General features: G+C 32.2%; 1 protein-coding gene across 8 annotated transcripts in view; it reads left to right on the forward strand.

The window, feature by feature from the left end:
• The window catches only part of CHD1 (chromodomain helicase DNA binding protein 1), a 75,772-nt gene that overhangs the window by 24,791 nt on the left and 29,007 nt on the right, over positions 1–21,974 (forward strand). For all 8 annotated transcript variants that reach the window (XR_003431576.1, XM_027100543.1, XM_027100541.1 and 5 more), the window contains exons 3-20: positions 1,689–1,890; positions 2,930–3,034; positions 4,301–4,365; positions 6,295–6,444; positions 6,583–6,857; positions 7,905–8,130; positions 8,316–8,416; positions 8,921–9,099; positions 10,350–10,477; positions 11,158–11,374; positions 12,036–12,125; positions 13,007–13,197; positions 13,909–14,097; positions 15,415–15,577; positions 16,440–16,592; positions 18,285–18,356; positions 18,812–18,961; positions 21,509–21,657. Coding sequence is in view for 7 of the 8 variants with exons in the window: in XM_027100543.1 (XP_026956344.1) it covers positions 1,689–1,890; positions 2,930–3,034; positions 4,301–4,365; positions 6,295–6,444; positions 6,583–6,857; positions 7,905–8,130; positions 8,316–8,416; positions 8,921–9,099; positions 10,350–10,477; positions 11,158–11,374; positions 12,036–12,125; positions 13,007–13,197; positions 13,909–14,097; positions 15,415–15,577; positions 16,440–16,592; positions 18,285–18,356; positions 18,812–18,961; positions 21,509–21,657 (2,805 nt within the window). In the remaining variant the exon portion in view is untranslated. The remainder of the gene's footprint in view (positions 1–1,688; positions 1,891–2,929; positions 3,035–4,300; positions 4,366–6,294; positions 6,445–6,582; positions 6,858–7,904; positions 8,131–8,315; positions 8,417–8,920; positions 9,100–10,349; positions 10,478–11,157; positions 11,375–12,035; positions 12,126–13,006; positions 13,198–13,908; positions 14,098–15,414; positions 15,578–16,439; positions 16,593–18,284; positions 18,357–18,811; positions 18,962–21,508; positions 21,658–21,974) is intronic.

Consider the following 21,974-nt stretch of genomic DNA (forward strand, 5'->3'; position numbering starts at 1 on the left):
TAAACAGTACCCTCAAGAAGCTTGTAAGCAGTTAAAATGATACCCCTCTGCTTAATTCTTCTTTCCTAAGGGATTAGTTCATCTTCACTTTCTTTAAATGTTCCCTGATTACTGTACCTGACTTGTTTGTATCTTCAGTGTTGTGCATACTCCTAGTTCAGTTATCTTAAATATGCCCAGTGTGGTATTTATTGGTTGACATGACTGTCTCTCCATAACAGATTAGAAGTTCTTTTAATGGTAAGGACTTTGTCTCATCTCAGTCTTCCCAGTGCCTAACGAATGAAAGTTCTCAGTAAGGTTTATTGAATAAATGAAAAATGTCTCTTGCCTAGTGGGTTAAAGGAAAAATAAAATTGTGTCAGGAAAAATATCTTCTCTGATATTCTTGTTGAAATTTCAAGGGATCCAAGTAAAATACAGTATGGTAAATTTTGTTTTTGTTTTTTAATTAAGACACTATGCTGTTCTTGAACCAGGTGTCTAGAGGGTAGAAATTGTGGCAGAAATGTAGAAAAACATATATTCCACTAGATTCCCAGATTTTAAAAATAGGCATATGTTTGTTCACACCTTAAGCATTTTAATTTATATCTAACTTTTGGAATCAAAAGTCTTCTTGAAAACTTTTATGTCTGTGTTTCCATGTAGAAACTTCTCGCTCTCGAAAAGGAGAAATTACTTTTAGGAAGGGATTACTTTTTGATATTGCAGGATTTTCTTAGAGTAATACCTCCATCTGGTGGTATTTCTGAAAATTACAGCAAGAGAACATGAAGCTTGAGTTTTGCTGTGTGTTGGTGTATATTATATTACCGGTTGTTTCTCATGAAGCCAGATGAAATTACATCAAAAGCTGAGTCTACCATGTATTTCAAAAATTTAATGCCCTGGTTTTCAACAATTCAAATGGAAACACCAAGTGAACAAATGGCCTTTTGGATAATAGTAATTTATACAATCATTTATTTAGTACAGACCATCTCTAGACTACTTTGGACTGAAAATAAGTACTGGAGAATGAGATATTCTCATTGAACTATTAATTGCTTTCACATGTGTGTGTATAGAGGCTAGGAAAGATTTGAGAATTTTCTATTTCAGATTTATTACTAAGGAACCATAAAAGATTCAATAATTTTCTCAGAGAAGCAATTACTGATCTTATTTTTTAGTAAATTGTATTTTATCATAGTTTAGTGGTAATAATTTACATTCCCCTGAGATGATAGAATATAAAATGTAAACCTGAAAACAAGTTGAAACTGTAAATTAATTTGTTTTCTACCTTTTGCTATGAGAATTTTTAACACATTTAACCTTTTCTTCACAGAATTCATTCTTTATGTTTACTACATCAAATAGCCTTTTAAAGATAGGGACTGCGGCTTAAACTTTTTGTTTTCCCAACTTTCTAGCCCAGGATTCTGTACTTGGTAGGTTTTGTTCATTATCTTGGAGGAAGATTGTGATCTGATTGCTTGTGTTTTATCCCAAACTGTACTAAATCTATCTAGTATGTCAGTTATTACCAGAGATTAACATTAATTCCTTTTCTATTTGTTTGGTTATAGACAGTTGACATATGAACTAAACAAGGTTTAATGATTTGGGGCTTTTTGCTGAGTTAAGAAAAACTAAATTTTTTAATGAATTTTGTTTGAAATCTGTTTATTTTCTAATTGTAGCCAGTCGGATGATGATTCTGGGTCAGCGTCAGGCTCTGGATCTGGTTCAAGTTCTGGAAGCAGTAGTGATGGAAGCAGTAGCCAGTCAGGTAGCAGTGACTCTGACTCTGGATCTGAATCGGGCAGTCAGTCAGAGTCTGAGTCAGACAATTCCCGAGAAAATAAAGTTCAAGCAAAACCACCGAAAGTTGATGGAGCTGAGGTAATAAATAAACTATCCAATGAAAGGTATATTTCTTGTATTACTTTGGGAAAATTTATAGCTTTAGTTTAGAGCATTCTTAATCTAGCTTTTAGAAAATGTTGATTTCACATATTAAAATACACTTTAAGTGATTCTCAGGCTTGTGGTTCAGTATCTGTGGACTGATTGGCTTGGAAGAGAAGCAGTCTGTAACTATATGAACACATACAAAACTTTGTAACTATACAAAACTTTGTAACACATATAAAAATGAACACATACAAAACTTTCTCTTTTTGAGGCAGAAATTGTTGCATAAACATTCATTGTCTCATGGATAAAAATGTAAGGCTTTGTGAGGTCTTTTTGTTAATATTACAGTGTGATCTCTACTTTCAAGATCTTCAGAGGAGATACTTTATTGCAAATAGGAGACTTTAATAGAACTCTGCTTCCTTGAAGATACATGGTAGAATCGGCTAAGGGCCATTCTGTTTAAAAAAGGCTATTACAAGATTTACTAAAACTTGTCTATACCTCAGAATAGTGTACAGTAGTGTTACTTAGAATACCAGTCATGATAAGATGCTTGGGCCAGAATATACATACATCTTCCTTCATTCAGGAAGTCTTGCTACCAAAAACAAACAAAAACAAAAAGTCAGTTGAACTAAAACTGTGCTTAGTTGATTTGCATTCTGACTCAAGCTCTTCATCTTCACCTCACACCAATTAAAAAAAATAGCAGCCGCACTTTGAGTAGCACTGGTGTCGTATATTATCACATCTTTTTTGAAAATAATAATCTTAATACCAAAGAACATATTGATTGATTGTCTGTGAAACTCAAAACACCATAAATTATTTATATACAACTAAAGCTCAGCATTTTATTTTAATTATATTGCAGTAATATTGTATTATGTATAATGTAAGAAAAATAGTCTTAATTTATTATTTGGAGGCAGTGAAAATGTTGGTACTACTTTTCAATAAATTAACCTTTTTCCAGTTTTCTCAAAACTTTGTTCTTCACTTGTTTATATTTCTATTATAGTTTTGGAAATCTAGCCCTAGTATTCTGGCTGTTCAAAGATCTGCAATGCTCAAGAAGCAGCAGCAGCAGCAACATCAAGCTTCATCTAATAGTGGATCAGAAGAGGTGAGTTTTCATTGTGAAAACTCTTATCTGAAAAGTAGACATGATATGTAATCATTTAGGTAGCTATTTATGAAATTACTAGAAACAGTAAGGGTTTTAAAAGGATAGGAAAATAACTAAATTTAAATATGTGTATCAATAGCCTTGAAATGTAGACATATTTTTATCCAAATTTCCTCTTGTTTCTAAAACAAACAACAGAAATTTGTGTGCATTTGCTCATCACAGCAAAACTAGAATAAACTAAATATGAATACTAGGAAAATACACATACACAAACACACACATGTATGCACTCACATATATGAAGAAATACCATACTGTTAGATCATATTTGTACAGAACATTAATAAGAGAATTCTCAACATGTTTTTAAAAGAATAGGCTGCAACTGTAAACAATGTAGTTCCTGTGTGCACATGAGCACACATGCAGGTATGTTTGCACAAAGACATTCAGGAAGAACTGTAGGTTTCCCCAACTATCCGAAAGTAGAGTGTTCCTTTCCTAATCCAAATGGTATAAAGCAAAGAAGCTGTTTCCTTAGGACACATCTTGCTAACTGTTGTGCAGAATAAACGGAGATAAAGCACAGATGCTCACAGACACAGTTCAGAATTATGGCAGCTAGTGCTGAGATGCAGAGTATAGTTCCCAGGGAAGGAGCTTGGAGGTGCTGTTCTTGCTGCTCCGCATCCTTGATGCCTCTATAACAGCTCTCTGCAAAACAAATGCTGAATGCTGTTTTTGCTTTTTGCCGGTTTTTGTAAAAGTAAAAATTCTGTTTGGATTTTTTTCAGTTAGTGAAAACAGGTACCAATGAAGGTTTTTTGTAAAAGTGAAGTGGTAGAAATTGAACTTTCAAAGAGTGGGGGATATTTGTATATCAAAAACTGCCTGATGAGGAAGAAAAATTAAATGAAAATTTGACATACCAACAATTAGGATTCCTTTTTGAGGCCATACTAGGCAACAGTAATAGTCTTCAGAGCCAATAGATTATAAGATTTTATACAAAATGCTGGCATTGTGATGTTTACCTAATTTCACTGGCTGTTACATATTTGCAATAAAAATGTTATTAATTACTTTATGTGCTAATTAATGGTATAAACATAACATGAAAAAGCCTTTATTATTAAAGTGAATGTTAATAAAAAGTAATAAAAGTAGTAAAGTAATAAAAAGTTAATAAAAGTAATAAAAATGTATTATGGTTAAATTCTAATCATTAATAACATTAACTTTATATATTTTTCTCTACAGGATTCTTCTAGCAGTGAAGATTCTGATGACTCATCGAGTGAGGTCAAAAGGAAAAAGCATAAAGAGTATGCCATTTTGTTCAACTGATTACTTTTATATCAAGAAAATCCTAATGATTTTGTATTTCTTCCTTTATGAACAATTGTTGCCAAAAGTGAACTTCTTGGTTCATGGCATTTTATTAGGTTAATTTAAACCATTAATTTTTAACTTTTATCTTTCTGTGACAACCTGAGTTTTTTGTACCATTTGTTTATCTCCTATAACCCCTCTCCTCTATATATTTTTAAACTTCAAAGATCTTCTTAGTCACAATATCAGAAAATCTTGATAACTTGAGAAACCTATATAGGAGTGTAGGGACCAACAGATGATAGATTTTAGGTGATTCTGATGTTAATAGCTATCCTTACTATTTATCTGCACATGAAATTTACTTTTTCTGTAGAACTCATTTAGAAACTCACTGTAATTTCTTAAAGATCTTGACCCAGGAAGTGTTAAGAGTACCTCAGATCTCAGTTCCGATATTTTAGATGGTCTGAGTTTTTTTTCCTCTTGTTTCTCATTGTTCCATTGTCTTGTCTCTTATTTTTCTCTTTGTCTTGGGTATTCTGCACTTTCACTTTGGTGCATCCAGCTTTGGATTTGTTATTTATCCCACTTTATGCACTTTATTTTATGCTTCTTTAATGTGAAGATTCATGAGTTTTACTAGTTTCTGAAAATTCAGTCATTGTATCTCTAGGCATTTTCTCTTTCCCATTCTGTAAATCTTCTCTGTTACTACAGTTAATAGATATATATTGTATCTGTCTTACTGGATCATATCTATTGTATATATTTGTTGGATCATCCATCCTATCCATGAATCTTACTGTATCATGTTTTTTATCCTTTTATTGCTATGCTACATTCTGGCTGATTTCTTCATATCTGTCTTCTGTTTTACTAAGTGTATTTTCAACTACTGTGTCTCATCAACTGTAACTCTTCCACTGAGTTAGTAATTTCTGAACTTAGCATGGGTGCAAGCAAGAATATTTTAAAACAAAAGTAATTTGGGATGATGGATAGATTTGGTTGGATATAAAAATCATAATATTTATTATAAAAATATAAAACGGAGACTTTCATATATGCTGGCTGTTGCTATTGTCTAATGTGCAAACTCTGAAAAAAAATCTCAAGATAAAAAAATTAGCTTCTCTATTATGTTTTTTATCATAAACCAAATTTTATCATGTGTGCTTGCTTTTGTAACCCTTAACACAGTCATAATTGATGCAAGCCATGCAGAGCAATGGAGTAGCACAGCAGCTGTGAGACAGGATGTAGTGTATATGTAAGAACTTAATGTGTATCTTTCATTTGAAGTTTATATTATAGCAGAATATTAATAGTGCATCCAATATTTTTTTCTTTACATGTTAATTGGAATTAAATAGACTAAAAATAGTAATAAAGTTAAGGTAATAATTGAATGTTGGTTAAGATGGAATTTTTTGTTTGTTTTTGCATTTTCTGATACCTTATTTTAAGCTTCTTGATGAATGTGTTGTATTTTAAAAACCATTTTTGAAGAGTATGTTTTTAAAAGTCACAATCTCCAGAAAATTAAAGGGATTAGAATCTCTTTTTGAAATGGCAAGTATAATAATTATACAAGGTTTTCAAAATTAAACACTGTGACTCTTCAAATTAGCATACTGTGTTTTCATCTATACTAATAATCAAAATAGATCCACTTAATTTGCCTTTCATTGAGGTATAACTAAATAATTAACAGAAAACTATGGAGTTGGAGAAATCTATGAAGAATATTTTCTAACATTTTTCTTATTCTATAGACATTTGAATATTTTTATAATGGTGAAAGCAATATTTTTGATATCAGCTGGAATGTAATTTAGCCTGATTATTTTTATATCTTATCAGACATAATTTGCAATATGATAAGTATGAATAACATCCTTTATATATTTTACATACAGTGAAGATTGGCAGATGTCTGGGTCAGGATCTCCATCTCAGTCTGGTTCAGATTCAGAATCTGAAGAAGAAAGAGATAAAAGTAGTTGTGATGAAACAGAATCTGATTATGAGCCAAAAAACAAAGTTAGAAGTAGAAAACCTCAAAATAGGTAAGTATAGTATGTTCTTGGTTTGATTCTGAAAATTGTTGGTTATAGAAGGTATTCGTTCTTTTTCTCACAGTTTCTCAAATCTTGTTTTTATGCCAGTATTTCTGTAAAACACCTCTCTCCCCTGGTCTTCACTAGATCTAAGTCAAAAAATGGAAAAAAGATTATTGGACAAAAAAAGAGACAGATTGATTCATCTGAGGAGGAGGAGGAGGATGAAGAAGACTATGATAATGATAAAAGAAGCTCTCGTCGACAAGCAACTGTCAATATTAGCTATAAGGAAGACGAAGAAATGAAAACAGATTCTGATGACCTACTTGAAGTCTGTGGAGAGGATGTTCCTCAACCCGAGGAAGAGGAATTTGAAACAATAGAACGGTTTATGGATTGTCGGATTGGGAGAAAAGGAGGTAGTTTTTTAAAAAACATTTATTTTTTGGTTGTTTCAGTAATATTTATTAGAGTAAAGTATTTCTTGAAGGTTTTTCAACTTTGAAAGCCAAGAGGGTGGATTTTTTTCTTATTTGCTATAAAATATACTTTGCTTAGCCTGAATATTTTCTTCCCAGGAAGTATCCATTTGATCTCATCATACGTTGCGGATATTAGGGAATTTTTAACCTGTGCGTTTGAGTTTTTCTGTTACCATGCCTAAATAAATGGTTGTTTTTAAAGTATTTTCAATTTGACATATGGTTTGGTTTAAAACTTCTTTCTTCTATCTCAAATATGTAAGTTACTTTTTAATTACCTTGACGTACATTTTTTTCCTTTCAGTTTTTTTAAGACATAAAGTATATGTCTTAGTATATTAAGACATATATTAAAATATGTCTTAATATATGTATATATAAAATATATGTCTTAATATATGTATATGTCTTAAAATGTATGTCTTAATATATGTATATGTAATATATGTATTATATGTATATATGTAATATATGTATATAATAATATATGTATATGTACATGTATATGTATATGTATGTATCACGTTTTTTTAAATCCAGTTATTTGTCAAGGGACACTTACGCTCTTTCCAAAGTGTCTTAGCTATTATAAGTAATGCTACAGTGAACATGGGGGTGCAGATATCTTTTCCACATAGTGATTTTGGAAATGTAGTTTTCAAAGATGATTTTTAGTTATTTTAATTTCCAATTATTAATGTTTCAGTTGTCAGTTATCATATATTGCTGTATGATCTCATGTGAGCTGCTGTCCTTCTGACCTTTTTTTTCTAATTTTAAAACCGAGGGAATTAAATTAGATAATCTTTCTGTTCTAGAATTCAGAGTTTCTTTTATAAATGTGTAATATAATTTCCCATAAATTCTTGCACCCTGTTTTTTATTTAAAAGAGCATATATTTTTCTATTTATATTCTTGAATTTTTGAGTTGAAATGCTTCTATAACAGAATTATATGGAATGTATTTGTGCTTTTTTTTTCAGCTACTGGTGCTACTACAACCATCTATGCAGTTGAAGCAGATGGTGACCCAAATGCAGGATTTGAAAAAAACAAGGAACCAGGAGAGATCCAGTATTTAATTAAATGGAAAGGATGGTCACATATCCACAATACTTGGGAGACAGAAGAAACCCTTAAGCAGCAGAATGTTAGAGGAATGAAAAAATTAGATAATTATAAGAAAAAAGATCAGGAAACAAAAAGATGGTATGTTTTATATTAGAGTTAAAAATTAATGATGCTTAACTTTATTTCTTTTTCAGTTTCTTCATTATTCAAACTGATTCACATGATGAGTGGCAAAATGGGAGATTTTGTGCTACAGATGGTGTTTGGGGGATGGGTTATTGGGGGAGATTTTTAAGTCTGTTCTTGGATTAATAATCTTTCAGGTTGAAAAATGCTTCTCCAGAAGATGTGGAATATTATAATTGCCAGCAAGAACTTACAGATGATCTCCATAAGCAGTATCAAATAGTGGAGCGAATAATTGGTTAGTAATAAATGATTCTAATTAAACATTTATCTTTCCATGCTTGAAGTCATCTGAAAAAAATCTTAAATTTACTGCTTACACATCAAATACAGTAGCTTGCTCTTACTGTAATAATAGGGGCTTCCCTGGTGGTGCAGTGGTTGAGAGTCCGCCTGCCAGTGCAGGGAACACGGGTTCGTGCCCCGGTCCGGGAAGATCCCACATGCTGCGGAGTGGCTGGGCCCATGAGCCATGGCCGCTGAGCCTGCGCAACGGGAGGGGCCACAACAGTGAGAGGCATACCACAAAAAAAATAAAAATAAAAATAATAATAATAGAGCATTGTAAATCAGCTGGCTAATTTTTACTTCAAAAATTATACCACAAAAAAAATAAAAATAATAATAATAGAGCATTGTAAATCAGCTGGCTAATTTTTACTTGTATAGCTTTTAACCAAGAATTATTCCTTGGATAAGATTCAGTGTAAAAAGTAAAATAAATACCTGATTTATCTCACAGCTCATTCAAATCAAAAGTCAGCTGCTGGCTATCCTGATTATTATTGCAAATGGCAGGGCCTTCCGTACTCAGAGTGCAGCTGGGAAGATGGAGCTCTCATTTCCAAAAAGTTTCAGGCGTGCATAGATGAGTATTTCAGCAGGAATCAGTCAAAAACTACTCCTTTTAAAGACTGCAAAGTAAGTATTGTTTGCCATTTTTAATTATTGAAAATATATTTATGCATCATAAATATTACAAGCCTACATAGAGAGTTGGATCCTGATTTCACATAGGCTAAAGGAGAGAACTGCTTGGATGGTAGGTCTTACAGGAAATGATGTTCCTGTAATTGCTATTCCATCTTACATGTGGCACTGTCTTTTAGCCTTGTTGAGTGAATCTGTATCAGAAAGATAATAAATTGGTGGTGGTAGTTGTGGGGAGTGGGTTAGGGAGATCAAAAAGGGAAAATTCCTTGGAAACTAGATGTATATGCTTGATTTAAAAGGTAGTGAAGGACTTCCCTGGTGGCGCAGTGGTTAAGAATCCGCCTGCCAATGCAGGGGACACAGGTTCGAGCCCTGGTCCGGGAAGATTCCACATGCCACGGAGCAGCTAAGCCCATGCGCCACAACTACTGAGCCTGTGCTCTAGAGCCCGCGAGCCACAACTACTGAGCCCACCTGCCACAACTACTGAAGTCTGTGTGCCTAGAGCCCGCGCTCCACAACAAGAGAAGCCACCACAATGAGAAGCCCGTGCACCGCAATGAAGAGTAGCCCCCGCTTGCCACAAGTAGAGAAAGCCCACACACAGCAATGAAGGCCCAATGCAGCCATAAATAAATAAATAAATAAATTTATTTGTTTATTTATTTATTTATTTATTAAAAAGTAGTGAATATTTTCCGTGATGGTAGGAAAAGAGGGATGTCCCCATAAGAAAGTATCCAGGACTACCTTGCCTAATATAATATCTTTGTACTTAAAATTACTATTAGTAATAGCTTGGGGTCTGTACTACTAGAATTTGTTTTCTTATTACAAGATGGAATTAAATTCATAATGGTAATTTAGAAATCAGAAATCAAATGGGAAGTTAAACCAGTTTTATGGTTTATTTCTAGGTCAGTGCTGGAGCAATGGTTAAATGAATGAGTTTAACATAGCTTTTGCTTGTGAAACATGTGAGACCCAAGTATTTCAGTAAGAACTTATCTATCATTTTATTCACAAAAGAGCAAAATATTTTACTTTACATTGTTACAGTAATAGAAAACAGTCTTCTTTGACTGAATCCTCAGATATATTTTCAGTCATGGAATTTCTGGGCTTGATGATTTGAAATGAAATTTTAAAATTTATGGTAAAAGATAAAAGATCTTCATCTTTTAATATGATTTCTTATGTTTAAGAATTCTTCATATTAACATTTATTTCTACTAAAGGTTTTAAAACAAAGGCCAAGATTTGTAGCCCTGAAGAAGCAGCCATCCTATATTGGAGGACATGAGGGATTAGAATTAAGAGATTATCAACTGAATGGTTTAAATTGGCTTGCTCACTCTTGGGTCAAGTAAGTATATTTTGAATTGTCTATTATAGAGGGTAAAAATTTTACAAATACAGGGTTTGGAAAAGATTTCTACCAATGTAAAGAATAAGACCCTTTGGTGTTTATATGCAGGTCTTTGAATTTCCAATTATATAAACAGTACTTATTACATATTAAGAAGAAAGAACCTTTTGATCGTTGCAGTATTTAAATAAATTTTTATTGAAATTGAAATCAGAATATGTATACATTCTGTTTCACAGTAGTTCTGGACTATTTCTCTTCCAGTTATTTCTAATATCCATTTAGGCCTCTATTTTTCTTTCCTCTCTCCTATGTCCCCTACTCTGTTCTTGGCAATAGAGGTGACTGAGGTGCAATTTTTTGAAAAAACTACCATAGCTGTAGTTTTATCTGGGCTCTACCACTTGTGATGGGTTGTGTTCTTGTCTACATATCTGATTATAGGTAATGCTGTTAATCTTTTAGCTGCTTCTGGTCTAAAATGATAAACTCTTCTCTTACACTATTATAATGGCCTTGACATTTACTATTTATAGTTAATATAAGTGGCATATTATACATAATACTATCAGATTCATCTTATTTAACTTCATATAAACTTGTACATGGATTATGTAAAAAGGTTTCTTGTAAATTTGAATCTATTGCATACATGATTTTTGTTTTTAACTTTGTAGAGGAAATAGTTGCATACTCGCTGATGAAATGGGCCTTGGAAAAACAATACAGACGATCTCATTTCTGAACTATTTGTTTCATGAACACCAATTATATGGACCTTTTCTATTAGTAGTACCACTCTCCACTCTCACTTCCTGGCAAAGGGAGATTCAAACATGGGCTTCTCAAATGAATGCTGTGGTTTATTTAGGTGACATCAACAGCAGAAACATGGTAAGTTGTTCATCACAAATTTAGAAATTTAGACAAACTTGTCTTTGAGGACACATCTTGATTTGTCTTTATAAAGTCTTAGTTTCTAGCATTAAGCTTGCCACACAGTAAGATTCAATACGTGTTTGACTGGCTTAATAAAAATTAATTTTTGGTTTAGTGTTACTTTATATATATTTTTTCCTGCCTTATTGAAAGTTTCAAATATACATGAAAGCCTACAGAAGAGTATAATAAATTACCATGTGCATAGGTCCAACTTCACAATTTTAACTCCTGCCAGTTTTGTTTCATCTGTACCTCTACATGGTACTTTCCCCCCAGTTATTGTGAAGCAAACCCCAGACAATATTTCATCCTCAAAAAAAAAAAAATCATTTGTGTTTCGTCAAATGAGAACTTCCTTCAGTAAAAAGTGTATATTAAAAATGTGTCTTTTTTTATAGAAGGTTTTGATATGCTGGAGTATTTATATTTTATTTATGATAAGATCAATGTAGCTTGTTGGACTATATAAAGAATAGTTAAAATTATTTTATTACCTAAACATATAGACATAGTTTTTTGTGTATTTTGAATGGATTTTATTTTAGATATTCAAGTAACAGTATACTTTTTTTTTACTGTTTGTCTTAAAATTGTCTTTGAAATTTCTTGATAGATAAGAACTCATGAATGGATGCATCCCCAGACCAAACGGTTAAAGTTTAATATACTGTTAACAACTTATGAAATCTTATTGAAGGATAAGGTGTGTATTATCTGTGTTTCTCTGTTTGGTATACATCAGTTTTTCCTTTACCATATGTTGTGGATAGGATGAGAAGATAACTTAAATCAAGGGTCAGCACATTAAAGCCTGTGAGTCAAATCTGGCTTATCTGTTTATTTTTTTTATGATCCTTGAAGTAAGAATGATTTTTACATTTTTAAAGTGTTGTAAAAACAAGCCAAAGAATATGAAACTAGTTTGGTGTAGTGTCTGTTGATTTGTGAAGTCTTTAAAGAGGAGGAAGATACTTAACAGGATTATGCTACCACTGGGTAAATGCTTTATACCTATTATTTAATTCTTCATAATTATTTTATAATATATTGCTGTCCCTATTGTGAAGAAAAGTCAATTCTCAAGGAAGTTAATGAACTTGCCTAAGGTCATGCAACTATTAAGTAGCAGAATCAGGTTTGTCTCTGTTTTAAGTCAGAGACCCACGTTTATATTATTGGAGATATACAATTCATAAAAATTATACAGTAAATTATAACTACACTTGGAGTAAGACACTGTTCCAAATATATTTTCTCCAAATTAACATTAATAGAGGTTTCTACTGGGCTTAGGCTTAAAAATCTTCTGTAAAATTTTTAAATGATACTATAGTTTTATTTTCAATATGTAAGCTGGTAAAAAAAACTTTCATTTTATTATATTATACTTTGTTTTTCTAATGGCTCAGTTAGTCATGGAAGGAACTTTATTTTGCATGTTGAGTTACTTGATTTGAAGATTCCAATAAATCTTAGAATAATACATAATTTTTATCTGAATATTAGATATAGGTTTGTTTTTAAATTTGCCCCATTTTAATGTTTCTCTCGAAATATTAACTATGTTTTTCTGTTCATTTTAAGGCATTCCTTGGAGGCCTAAATTGGGCATTTATAGGTGTAGATGAAGCACATCGATTAAAGAATGATGATTCTCTTCTGTATAAAACTTTAATAGATTTTAAGTCCAATCACCGTCTCCTTATCACTGGAACTCCTCTGCAAAACTCCCTCAAAGAGCTCTGGTCTTTGCTACATTTCATTATGCCAGAAAAGTAAGATAAATTGAGATATACAATGTTACTGTTAGTTTTGTATGCTAAGTTTAGCAGGAAAATAATTAGTGTAGGTAATAAGGTCAGAAGGAGGTTTTATTGTCCCAAACATTGGACCAGGGATTATTAAGAAGAAAAGAAATGGAAATGGGATGGAATATTTCATGTTTGAAATAATACTTTAATTTTCCAATTTTGTAAATAAGCTTGAGCCACATAAATTACAACAGTTGATTTTGCCTGGGTTCAAAATATACCTTGCTTAAAAAATGGAAATAGTATCATTCTTAGTACTTAACAGTAGCAGTAACAACAGTAACAAGGTGCTCTTAGAAAATTCCATTTTCTAAATGAGGGAAACCAGAATAAGTAAGGGTAAACAACTCGTCCAAGTTCACATACATATTTTCTTTGAATAGATTCAGAACTTTCTTTGAGAAATATTTTACTGATAATTACTCCCATATTTGAAAATATTTCACCTTTATTTAACTCAAGGAAAGTCAAAAATTATTTATAAAACAACTTATATTTTACCTCTATATAGATATACAATAGATTTCTTGGAAAGATAGTTATTAGAAGTGATTCATTTTAGCTAATTTTTTTTTTTCTAAAAATCTGTACTTTGTTTACATCTGACTATCCTGAAAAATCTCAAATGCAATTTGACTTCTTTTAGTGATTCTTCCATTTGCTTAAATTTTTAAGGTTTTCTTCCTGGGAAGATTTTGAAGAAGAACATGGCAAAGGCAGAGAATATGGTTATGCAAGCCTCCACAAGGAGCTTGAGCCATTTCTGTTACGCAGGGTTAAGAAAGATGTGGAAAAATCTCTTCCTGCCAAGGTTGAACAGATTTTAAGAATGGAAATGAGTGCTTTACAGAAACAATATTACAAGTAAGCTGTAAACAGAGCACATGTTATGAACATTTAATTGTATATAATCCCTGTCCTTTTCTCATCCAGGTGCCCCCCAGCCCCATTTGGGTCTTAGAGCAGTAACAATTCTTGAATTTTAGAATGGGTTTATTCATTGGAATATTGATTGAGGCAGAGAGATTTAATGGCATGTCCAAGATCATGGGTGACATAAGACTAAATAATTCATCTTATAACACATCATTAATTGTTTTTCTCTATTTCGTACTGTTACATTATGGAGGGTTTCTTTTTAAGTGTTAGGATTGCCATGATACCAAGGCATTATTATGTAATTATGATGATTATATAATTGACAGATAGAAGTAGAACCCAGAAAAACAAACTTAGAACAAAATTTTAGGCTTCCCCTGCTTTTCGAAGAATGTTAATAATCATATTTTGTATAAATTATGTATGTTGGATCTATATAGTAACACTTCAAAGAATCAAAAAGAAATATGTGTCCTAATATCTGTTTAAACATTTAATTGCATAAAATGCACTGCTACATGCATTTGAATTCTCAGAAACATATTTTATGACAAATCTGTGTCATCCACTTAAAAAATACACTTATTATATAAATTTCACATTTTTATTATGGAAAATTTCAAACATATGCAGAATAGGGTAACATATTAAACTCCATCACTCAGCTTGGTTTTCAGCTCATAGCCAGTCTTATTTTATCTCTAGCCACCCCCACTTCCCCTATTTCCTGTCATTTTGAGGCAAATCAGATATAATTGTTTCAAGTCCCTTCGAAGACTAACTTTGTAAAAAGGAAGAAAATAAAAGATATTAGTCAAGTTAGATCATGGTGAGAGGAAATGTTATGTATAATTTGCAGTAATAAAGTAATCACAATTTTTCTCTAAGTCGCATGTGTATTGTGTAACTGTAATTTAGAGAAGGCAGTGGGGCTAAACCAGATATCCTCATGACGTATTAGGTACCCAGTATAGTGAAATTTGTAGGAACGTTAAGATAGATAATACAGTTGACCATTTTAAAAATAAATTTTTGGGGTAAGGGATTAATATACTATATTCACTATGTTATGTTAAGCCTTTACTTTGTATAGTTAATGGTTCGGATAAGAAGTTATGTGTTCTCATGAGTCTTATGAATGAGGTTCAGTAGTCTTGTGAACAGAGTTTGGTCCATTGTATATGCAGTTGAACTTCTTAATGGTGCAGTTTTGCTTTGGTACTTAATTGATTTTTTATGGTTTTAGAATTCATCCTGATAATTGTTCTGCTACATCATTTTCATAATCATTTTTCTAAACAGATGGATATTAACTAGGAATTACAAAGCCCTCAGCAAAGGTTCCAAGGGCAGTACCTCAGGCTTTTTGAATATTATGATGGAGCTAAAGAAATGTTGTAACCATTGCTACCTCATTAAACCACCAGATAATAATGAATTCTATAATAAACAGGAGGCCTTACAAGTAAGAATTTAAAAATTTTATAACTTTGTGGTAAAGCAAAATTCTAGAAAGGTTTATTTCAGTTTTAACTGAAAATGGCACAGTGCTTTAATATATTGGCTAGAAGTTCTCTTTGGTTAATGGTATATTTAAATAATGGTGCTGCTTATTTTTTAGTCTTTATAAAAAGATTTTAAAATTATAATTTATCCATTTAATCATTTTGATCATTTTTCTAAAAACAAATCTCTCTAACCATGGACTGTCGCACTTTATCCAGCAAAAACCCCTTAGTGTATTTTTCATTGTGGAAAAAATTCACTAATAGTGATTGTGCTGAATTCGTGACATGGCAAATGGTAGTCTTAAGAAGGGCATCTGGACCTTAGATCTTACATTTCCTATCACTTCTGGAAGACAAATGAAGAGTGTGAAGAAGGCACAATTGTCATCCAGCCATAGTAGTGCTTTGAAGTGCTATCAGTGACTTATACATATAAATTAGAATACATTTTCGCACTCTTTCAAGACCTTTGATTACTTAGTTGTTGCTTCTTTCAGTGTATTGTTTTTCAGCTAAGATTTTTGGAGAAGTGGTGTAATAACTGGCAAATAGAGTGAAACAGTGCTTTTGTTTTTTTGTCTCCAGAAAATACAGCAAAAACCTAGGTGCTAAATGGCAAGGAAAATTTAGCTTAAGTCATAGAGCAAATTGATAAAGCTTCTAGAAAATTTCAAAAACTGAAATAAACTTTCCAACATTATGAAAATTTAAAATCTCAATTTAAAATAATTAAAGAAACAGGTGTTGTTGGGCATTTATTTCATTTGATATAGTTCTTTTAACGCGTCATAACAGTTGTAATTTATTGTTTCCTTATAGCACTTAATCCGTAGTAGCGGAAAATTAATTCTTCTTGACAAACTGTTAATTCGCCTAAGAGAGCGAGGCAATAGAGTTCTTATTTTTTCTCAAATGGTGCGGATGTTAGATATACTTGCAGAATATTTGAAGTATCGTCAATTCCCCTTTCAAGTAAGCATTTCATTTTGTCTTTTTGGTTGATTTAAATTTCATCTAATTCCTGGGCGTGTTCTACAAAATTACCTTTGAAATTCTTTTGTAAATGAAGAATAGATTTTATATAAATCATACTCTGTTTAAGAAAATAGATCTGTTAAAAAAATTTTTGTCATTCTTTTTTTTTTTCTTCTTGACCTTATAGCAAAGCAGTCTTTCTTTTAAGTTTGTATTCCTCTCCTGTGTTCAAATCCTAAGGGGCAGCCTTATGTATTAGGCTTTAGTCTTAGGAAGGATAAGAGAGAGCAGTTCTTGTGAATGTTGCCAGGACTGTTGCAGATTCTGAAGATTATGAGCTCATAGTTATTCTAATGCATAGTTTGCTGAGTAAAACTTACATGACTTTAGAAAATATACCAAAGACCAAAATGGGCTTATATTCCGTCTATTCAATATTTATTTTGAAATTCATTCAATATAATTACAGCTAATATGAATGAGTGTTTAATATTAGAGTCAGTCTTAGCACTTTACTTTAGTCCTTAGAGCAATTTTATGAACAGTACCTGGAACATAGCGAACACATAGCATATACAGCTAATAAATGATGTATATTTAGTACAGGCAGTAAAATAGAAGTAGAATTATAATGATGAACCTCAATACACATAATCCCTGCTCTGTTGGAGCTTACAATCTGGTGTGGGAGATAGCCATTAAGTAGGTAATTACAAATGTAATGTTACAACTCTGGTAAGTGCTATGAAGAGCAGGTGTTGGGTGATATAAACTTGATTGAGATACATGTAGTCATTTAGGGGAAAAAGTAGAAAGAGTGAAAGGTTTTACTAATTGTAATTTTTAGTGAAAAAGAAACATAATACTTTAAAAACTTTTTTGATTTTGGACATTCTTGTTTAGGTAATATTTAGTAAACACTTAATATGTCAGACACTGTGCTAAGTGTTTTACTATGTTCTCTAACTGAATCCTCTGTATGAAGGAAGTACACTACTTCCTATGTCCATTTAGTGAGAAGGAAACTTACAAGGAGAAAAAGGCAAATTACTTGCCCAAGGCACCCATGAATACTCAGTATACTCAAATGTGGGCTATTCATCTAGAGCCATGGTGCCCCAAATCAGTGATTCTCATACTTTAAAACAGAGGGCTTTTGTTGGATCCCTCTCTCACAGTTTTTGATTCAGTAGGTCTGAAATGGGTCTCAGTAATTTGCATTTCTAAGTTCTCAGGCGACGTCAATGTGTTGGTCCATAACCACACTGGACTGTTTTTTAAACTGTGGGCTGTAACCCATTAATGGATCTGGGAATCAGTTTAATGGGTTGTACCAACTTTTTTTTTTTAATCATAAAATAATGAGGGTATATCACAGTACATTGTGTCATGAAACTTGCTTTGGGCATATAGCTGTATACTTCATTCACATGTAAAATGTATTCTTATGGTGGGTCTCAGGTAAAATGACAGCCAGTGCTATTATTTACTCTTAGCAAAAGTAGTTCCAGTGGTTAAGAGCACAGATTCTGGAGACAGAATTCCTGGGCATTGCTTTCCTACCTATAAGTACCTTCTAGTGTTAGCAAAAGCGATGCTGCATTTTCATACTTAATTTCATAATTGATTTTAATTCCTTTTTAAAGTTTTGATTCTGTTACAATGCAGTATTTTAATGTTTTATTCCAGAGATTAGATGGATCAATAAAAGGAGAGCTGAGGAAACAAGCTCTAGATCATTTTAATGCTGAAGGATCAGAGGTATGAATGCTTTCAAAATTGTAAATAAATTGTTTTAGTCATTATTTTAGTCATACATAACTTGTAGTTTTTTATTGGTGGTAGCCAGTTTCGATTTGCAAGTGAGCTTTTTAAATCAGTATTCTGTGTTAAATCTGAGGAATTTTACCCTTTTGTATCAATACTATTACAATATAGGACAGTTAGATTTGCTTCCAAATAAATTAGCCCACTTTGATTTAGAATTCTTTATGAATTGTTTATTATTCCCATATATATATTTGTATTTTGGAGTCTTGTTGATTGGTTTTGCTAGATGTTTATATATTTTATTAGTAATTTTTAAAACTACCTTTCAGTTTTATTGGTAAAATACTTTTTAAATTCAGAAATTCAATTGTAAAAGTCTCACATTGATTATTCACAGTCCCAGTTTAGAAAAATTTAAAATTGTGCCTATTTGTAATTCCTTACAGGATTTCTGCTTTTTGCTTTCCACAAGAGCTGGAGGTTTAGGAATTAACTTAGCCTCAGCTGACACTGTTGTTATATTTGATTCTGATTGGAATCCACAAAATGATCTTCAGGCACAGGCTAGAGCTCATCGAATTGGGCAAAAGAAACAGGTATTTTTTTATTCTCCTTATTTTACTCTTTTATTTTTATTTTTTTAAAGTTTTTAAAAAATAAATTTATTTTATTTATTTACTTTTGGCTGTGTTGGGTCTTCGTTGCTGCACACAGGCTTTCTCTAGTTGTGGCAAGTGGGGGCTACACTTCATTGCGGTGCGCAGGCTTCTCATTGCGGTGGCTTCTCTTGCTGCGGAGCACAGGCTCTAGGCACACGGGCTTCTGTAGTTGTGGCTCGCAGGCTCTAGAGCACAGGCTCGGTAGTTATGATGCACGGTCTTAGTTGCTCCGTGGCATGTGGGATCTTCCCGGACCAGCGATTGAACCCATTTCCCCTGCGGTGGCAGGTGGATTCTAGCACCATCAGGGAAGCCCTATTTTACTCTTTTAGAATCTTTTTTTATGATCAGTGTTTAGGAGTGATTTTGGTTTATCCTTCTGGTAAGATTGTTGGAACAGTCATATTGCTATTGAATAGATAGCGTACTGAGGAACTCAGATTTACCAGAATCACCTGGAAATTCTGACAGAACTGAGAAAACTATGCCTAAATAAGATCGTGCACTCTCTTTTGATCATAATTCAGTTTACAGCTATAGAATACAATGTTCTTCATTCAGTATATAAACTTTAAAATGTCTTCATATACTTATTTTAACTATTGAAAGAGTTTTGCTTAGTACATTGCTTCCTTTTTGTTAGGCTGTGTTTTATCCATGTGCTCACAAGATTCTCCATGCAAAAAAGCCATTCTCATAAGTTTTGTACAACTGTCTGGCACAGTTGTAATAGCCCTTGAGAAAAACCATCTGTCATCCTTTTGATGTCTTGGTCCTTGTACTTTTAATTCATTTACCTCCATCTACAGTAGTGTTCTCAGACTTCTTCAAAGTAGGAGATATGAGCAAGTAGCACAAAAAGGCACGTTTTATTTACTTTTAAACATTCATATTTTCTACTGAAAAATAAATCCATAATATAAAAGGAAAAAAATGTTTTACTCATATAATTCTTATAAAAGAGAGGGAAACTTGAAGTAGGGATAACAACATGCCAAGACAAATTATAGACTGTCAAAGATGAGAAAGTGAGGAAATAGGATATTCTCACAGGTGAGCTGGGCCTAATGTATATGTGAAAAGACAGCATATTCCTGTATTATGAATGAGATGGAGAAAAGTGATTAATTGCACTGAACAAGATACCTCCTATATTGAAATCCTCAACACATGGCTAGACTAAACATTCCACTTATACTACTTAAAGACCTTGGCTACCACATTTTCTAATACAGGATAGAAAATAGAGGATACATATTAGGAAAAGAACCAGTAAGACAAGATACTATAGAAAGCTGTGTGGTAGAACTCTGGGATGAATACCTAAATAAGATCACAAAATAATGCAATACAGATTTCTTACCATTGTGTTAACAAAAATTTTTAAACATAGGTATATATATGAAATATATTTTTATTGTTAATGAGATAAATTCTTTACTATTTCATTATTAGTGACATATAAGATTCCTGTGCTTCATGTACTTGCTATTTTAGTAGTAGTTGGTTCTAAATCTGATCAAAGGAGTCTAAGACCTCCTTTTAAATATTTGCATGCAGCAACTACAAACTGAGTAGTTGTAGGTTACTAATACAGATGAGTTTTATTGGTGACCCAATACTATAAATGTTTAAAAATAACTTTTGATAAAGATGCAAATAATACAATATCCAGTTATCTACTGATTTATACAGTAGTTCCAATCCTGAAAAAATTAGTGTGTATTGTAACTTTGTAAAAACGCTTCATGTTTATATTAAAACAGTTATAATTTAGACTCATGATAATTTAGAACGGTTTTTAAAAATCATTTGGAAGACTCAAAAGGCACAGGATAATTTTTCATTGAGCCAAAATGTCCAGTTTAATGAAGAATGCCTGGTATCCCAGGTCCCTATGCTCTAAATGCTGGTAAGCCCACCTAATCACTGAAAACTAAAAATGTTTCCATAAATTTTCATAATATCCCTATATGGTGGTATTGTTTGTTATAGAACCACTGACTTTGAGAAGTAGGGCAGAATTACTACACATCAATTTTTGTCTATTTTGGAAAACTTTTTCTTTTTTTTTAATGGCAGGGCTTCATCATTAACTTGGCAGGTGATTTGTGGAATTTTGGATTATTGGAATGATGAAACATTAATCAGAATTAAGGGAACTGGTATAAGGTTGTCATAAGTTTATTACCATTCCCCCTCCTTCCCAGCTAAAAGATAATTTAAAAATTACTGTCATTCCTTTATAAAAAGAAAATGAAGCAAATAAAGTCTATTAACCAAAATGTAAGAAGGAAGGACATACTCTCAGTCTTTAAACTGAAGAAACTTAGTTTTATATTTTTTAATTTTCATATTGCTTTTGACCAGTGAAAATTTTACGTCAGATGAACATCAGTCTGTGTACCGATATTTGGGCATTTAACATTAGCAAAACGAATCCTTTTTACTGCACTTTAAGTTTCATCGTGTGTATCTTTACAGGTGAACATTTATCGTCTAGTTACAAAGGGATCAGTTGAAGAGGATATTCTTGAAAGGGCCAAAAAGAAGATGGTTTTAGATCATCTTGTGATTCAACGAATGGACACAACTGGGAAGACAGTATTACACACGGGTTCTGCTCCCTCAAGGTAGTTACTTTACTTAAAAAAAAAAGTCCTTTTAGAATCATACTATACTCATTTTTCTGAAATGTTACATAGTGTAAACAGGTCATTGAAGTACTATATTTAGTGTTATTTTTTAAAGCACTGAGCTAATTTCTAGTCAATGGCATACATTCAGTACATGGTTTCACCACTCTAGTTTTGTAATCTTGGGGGAAAACCCTAAGCTTCAAGTTCTTTAGTTTTAAAATAAGTATACTAGTAATGCTTCACTTATCTATGTCATATTAACTGTTGTAAAGGTGACTATGTCAATAACTCATAGAAGTGCTATGTAAATG

The sequence above is a fragment of the Aethalodelphis obliquidens genome, unplaced genomic scaffold (assembly GCF_003676395.1).
Source record: "Aethalodelphis obliquidens isolate GAN/ISIS:26980383/991018 unplaced genomic scaffold, ASM367639v1 scaffold4, whole genome shotgun sequence".
In the NCBI taxonomy this organism is placed as follows: domain Eukaryota; kingdom Metazoa; phylum Chordata; class Mammalia; order Artiodactyla; family Delphinidae; genus Aethalodelphis; species Aethalodelphis obliquidens.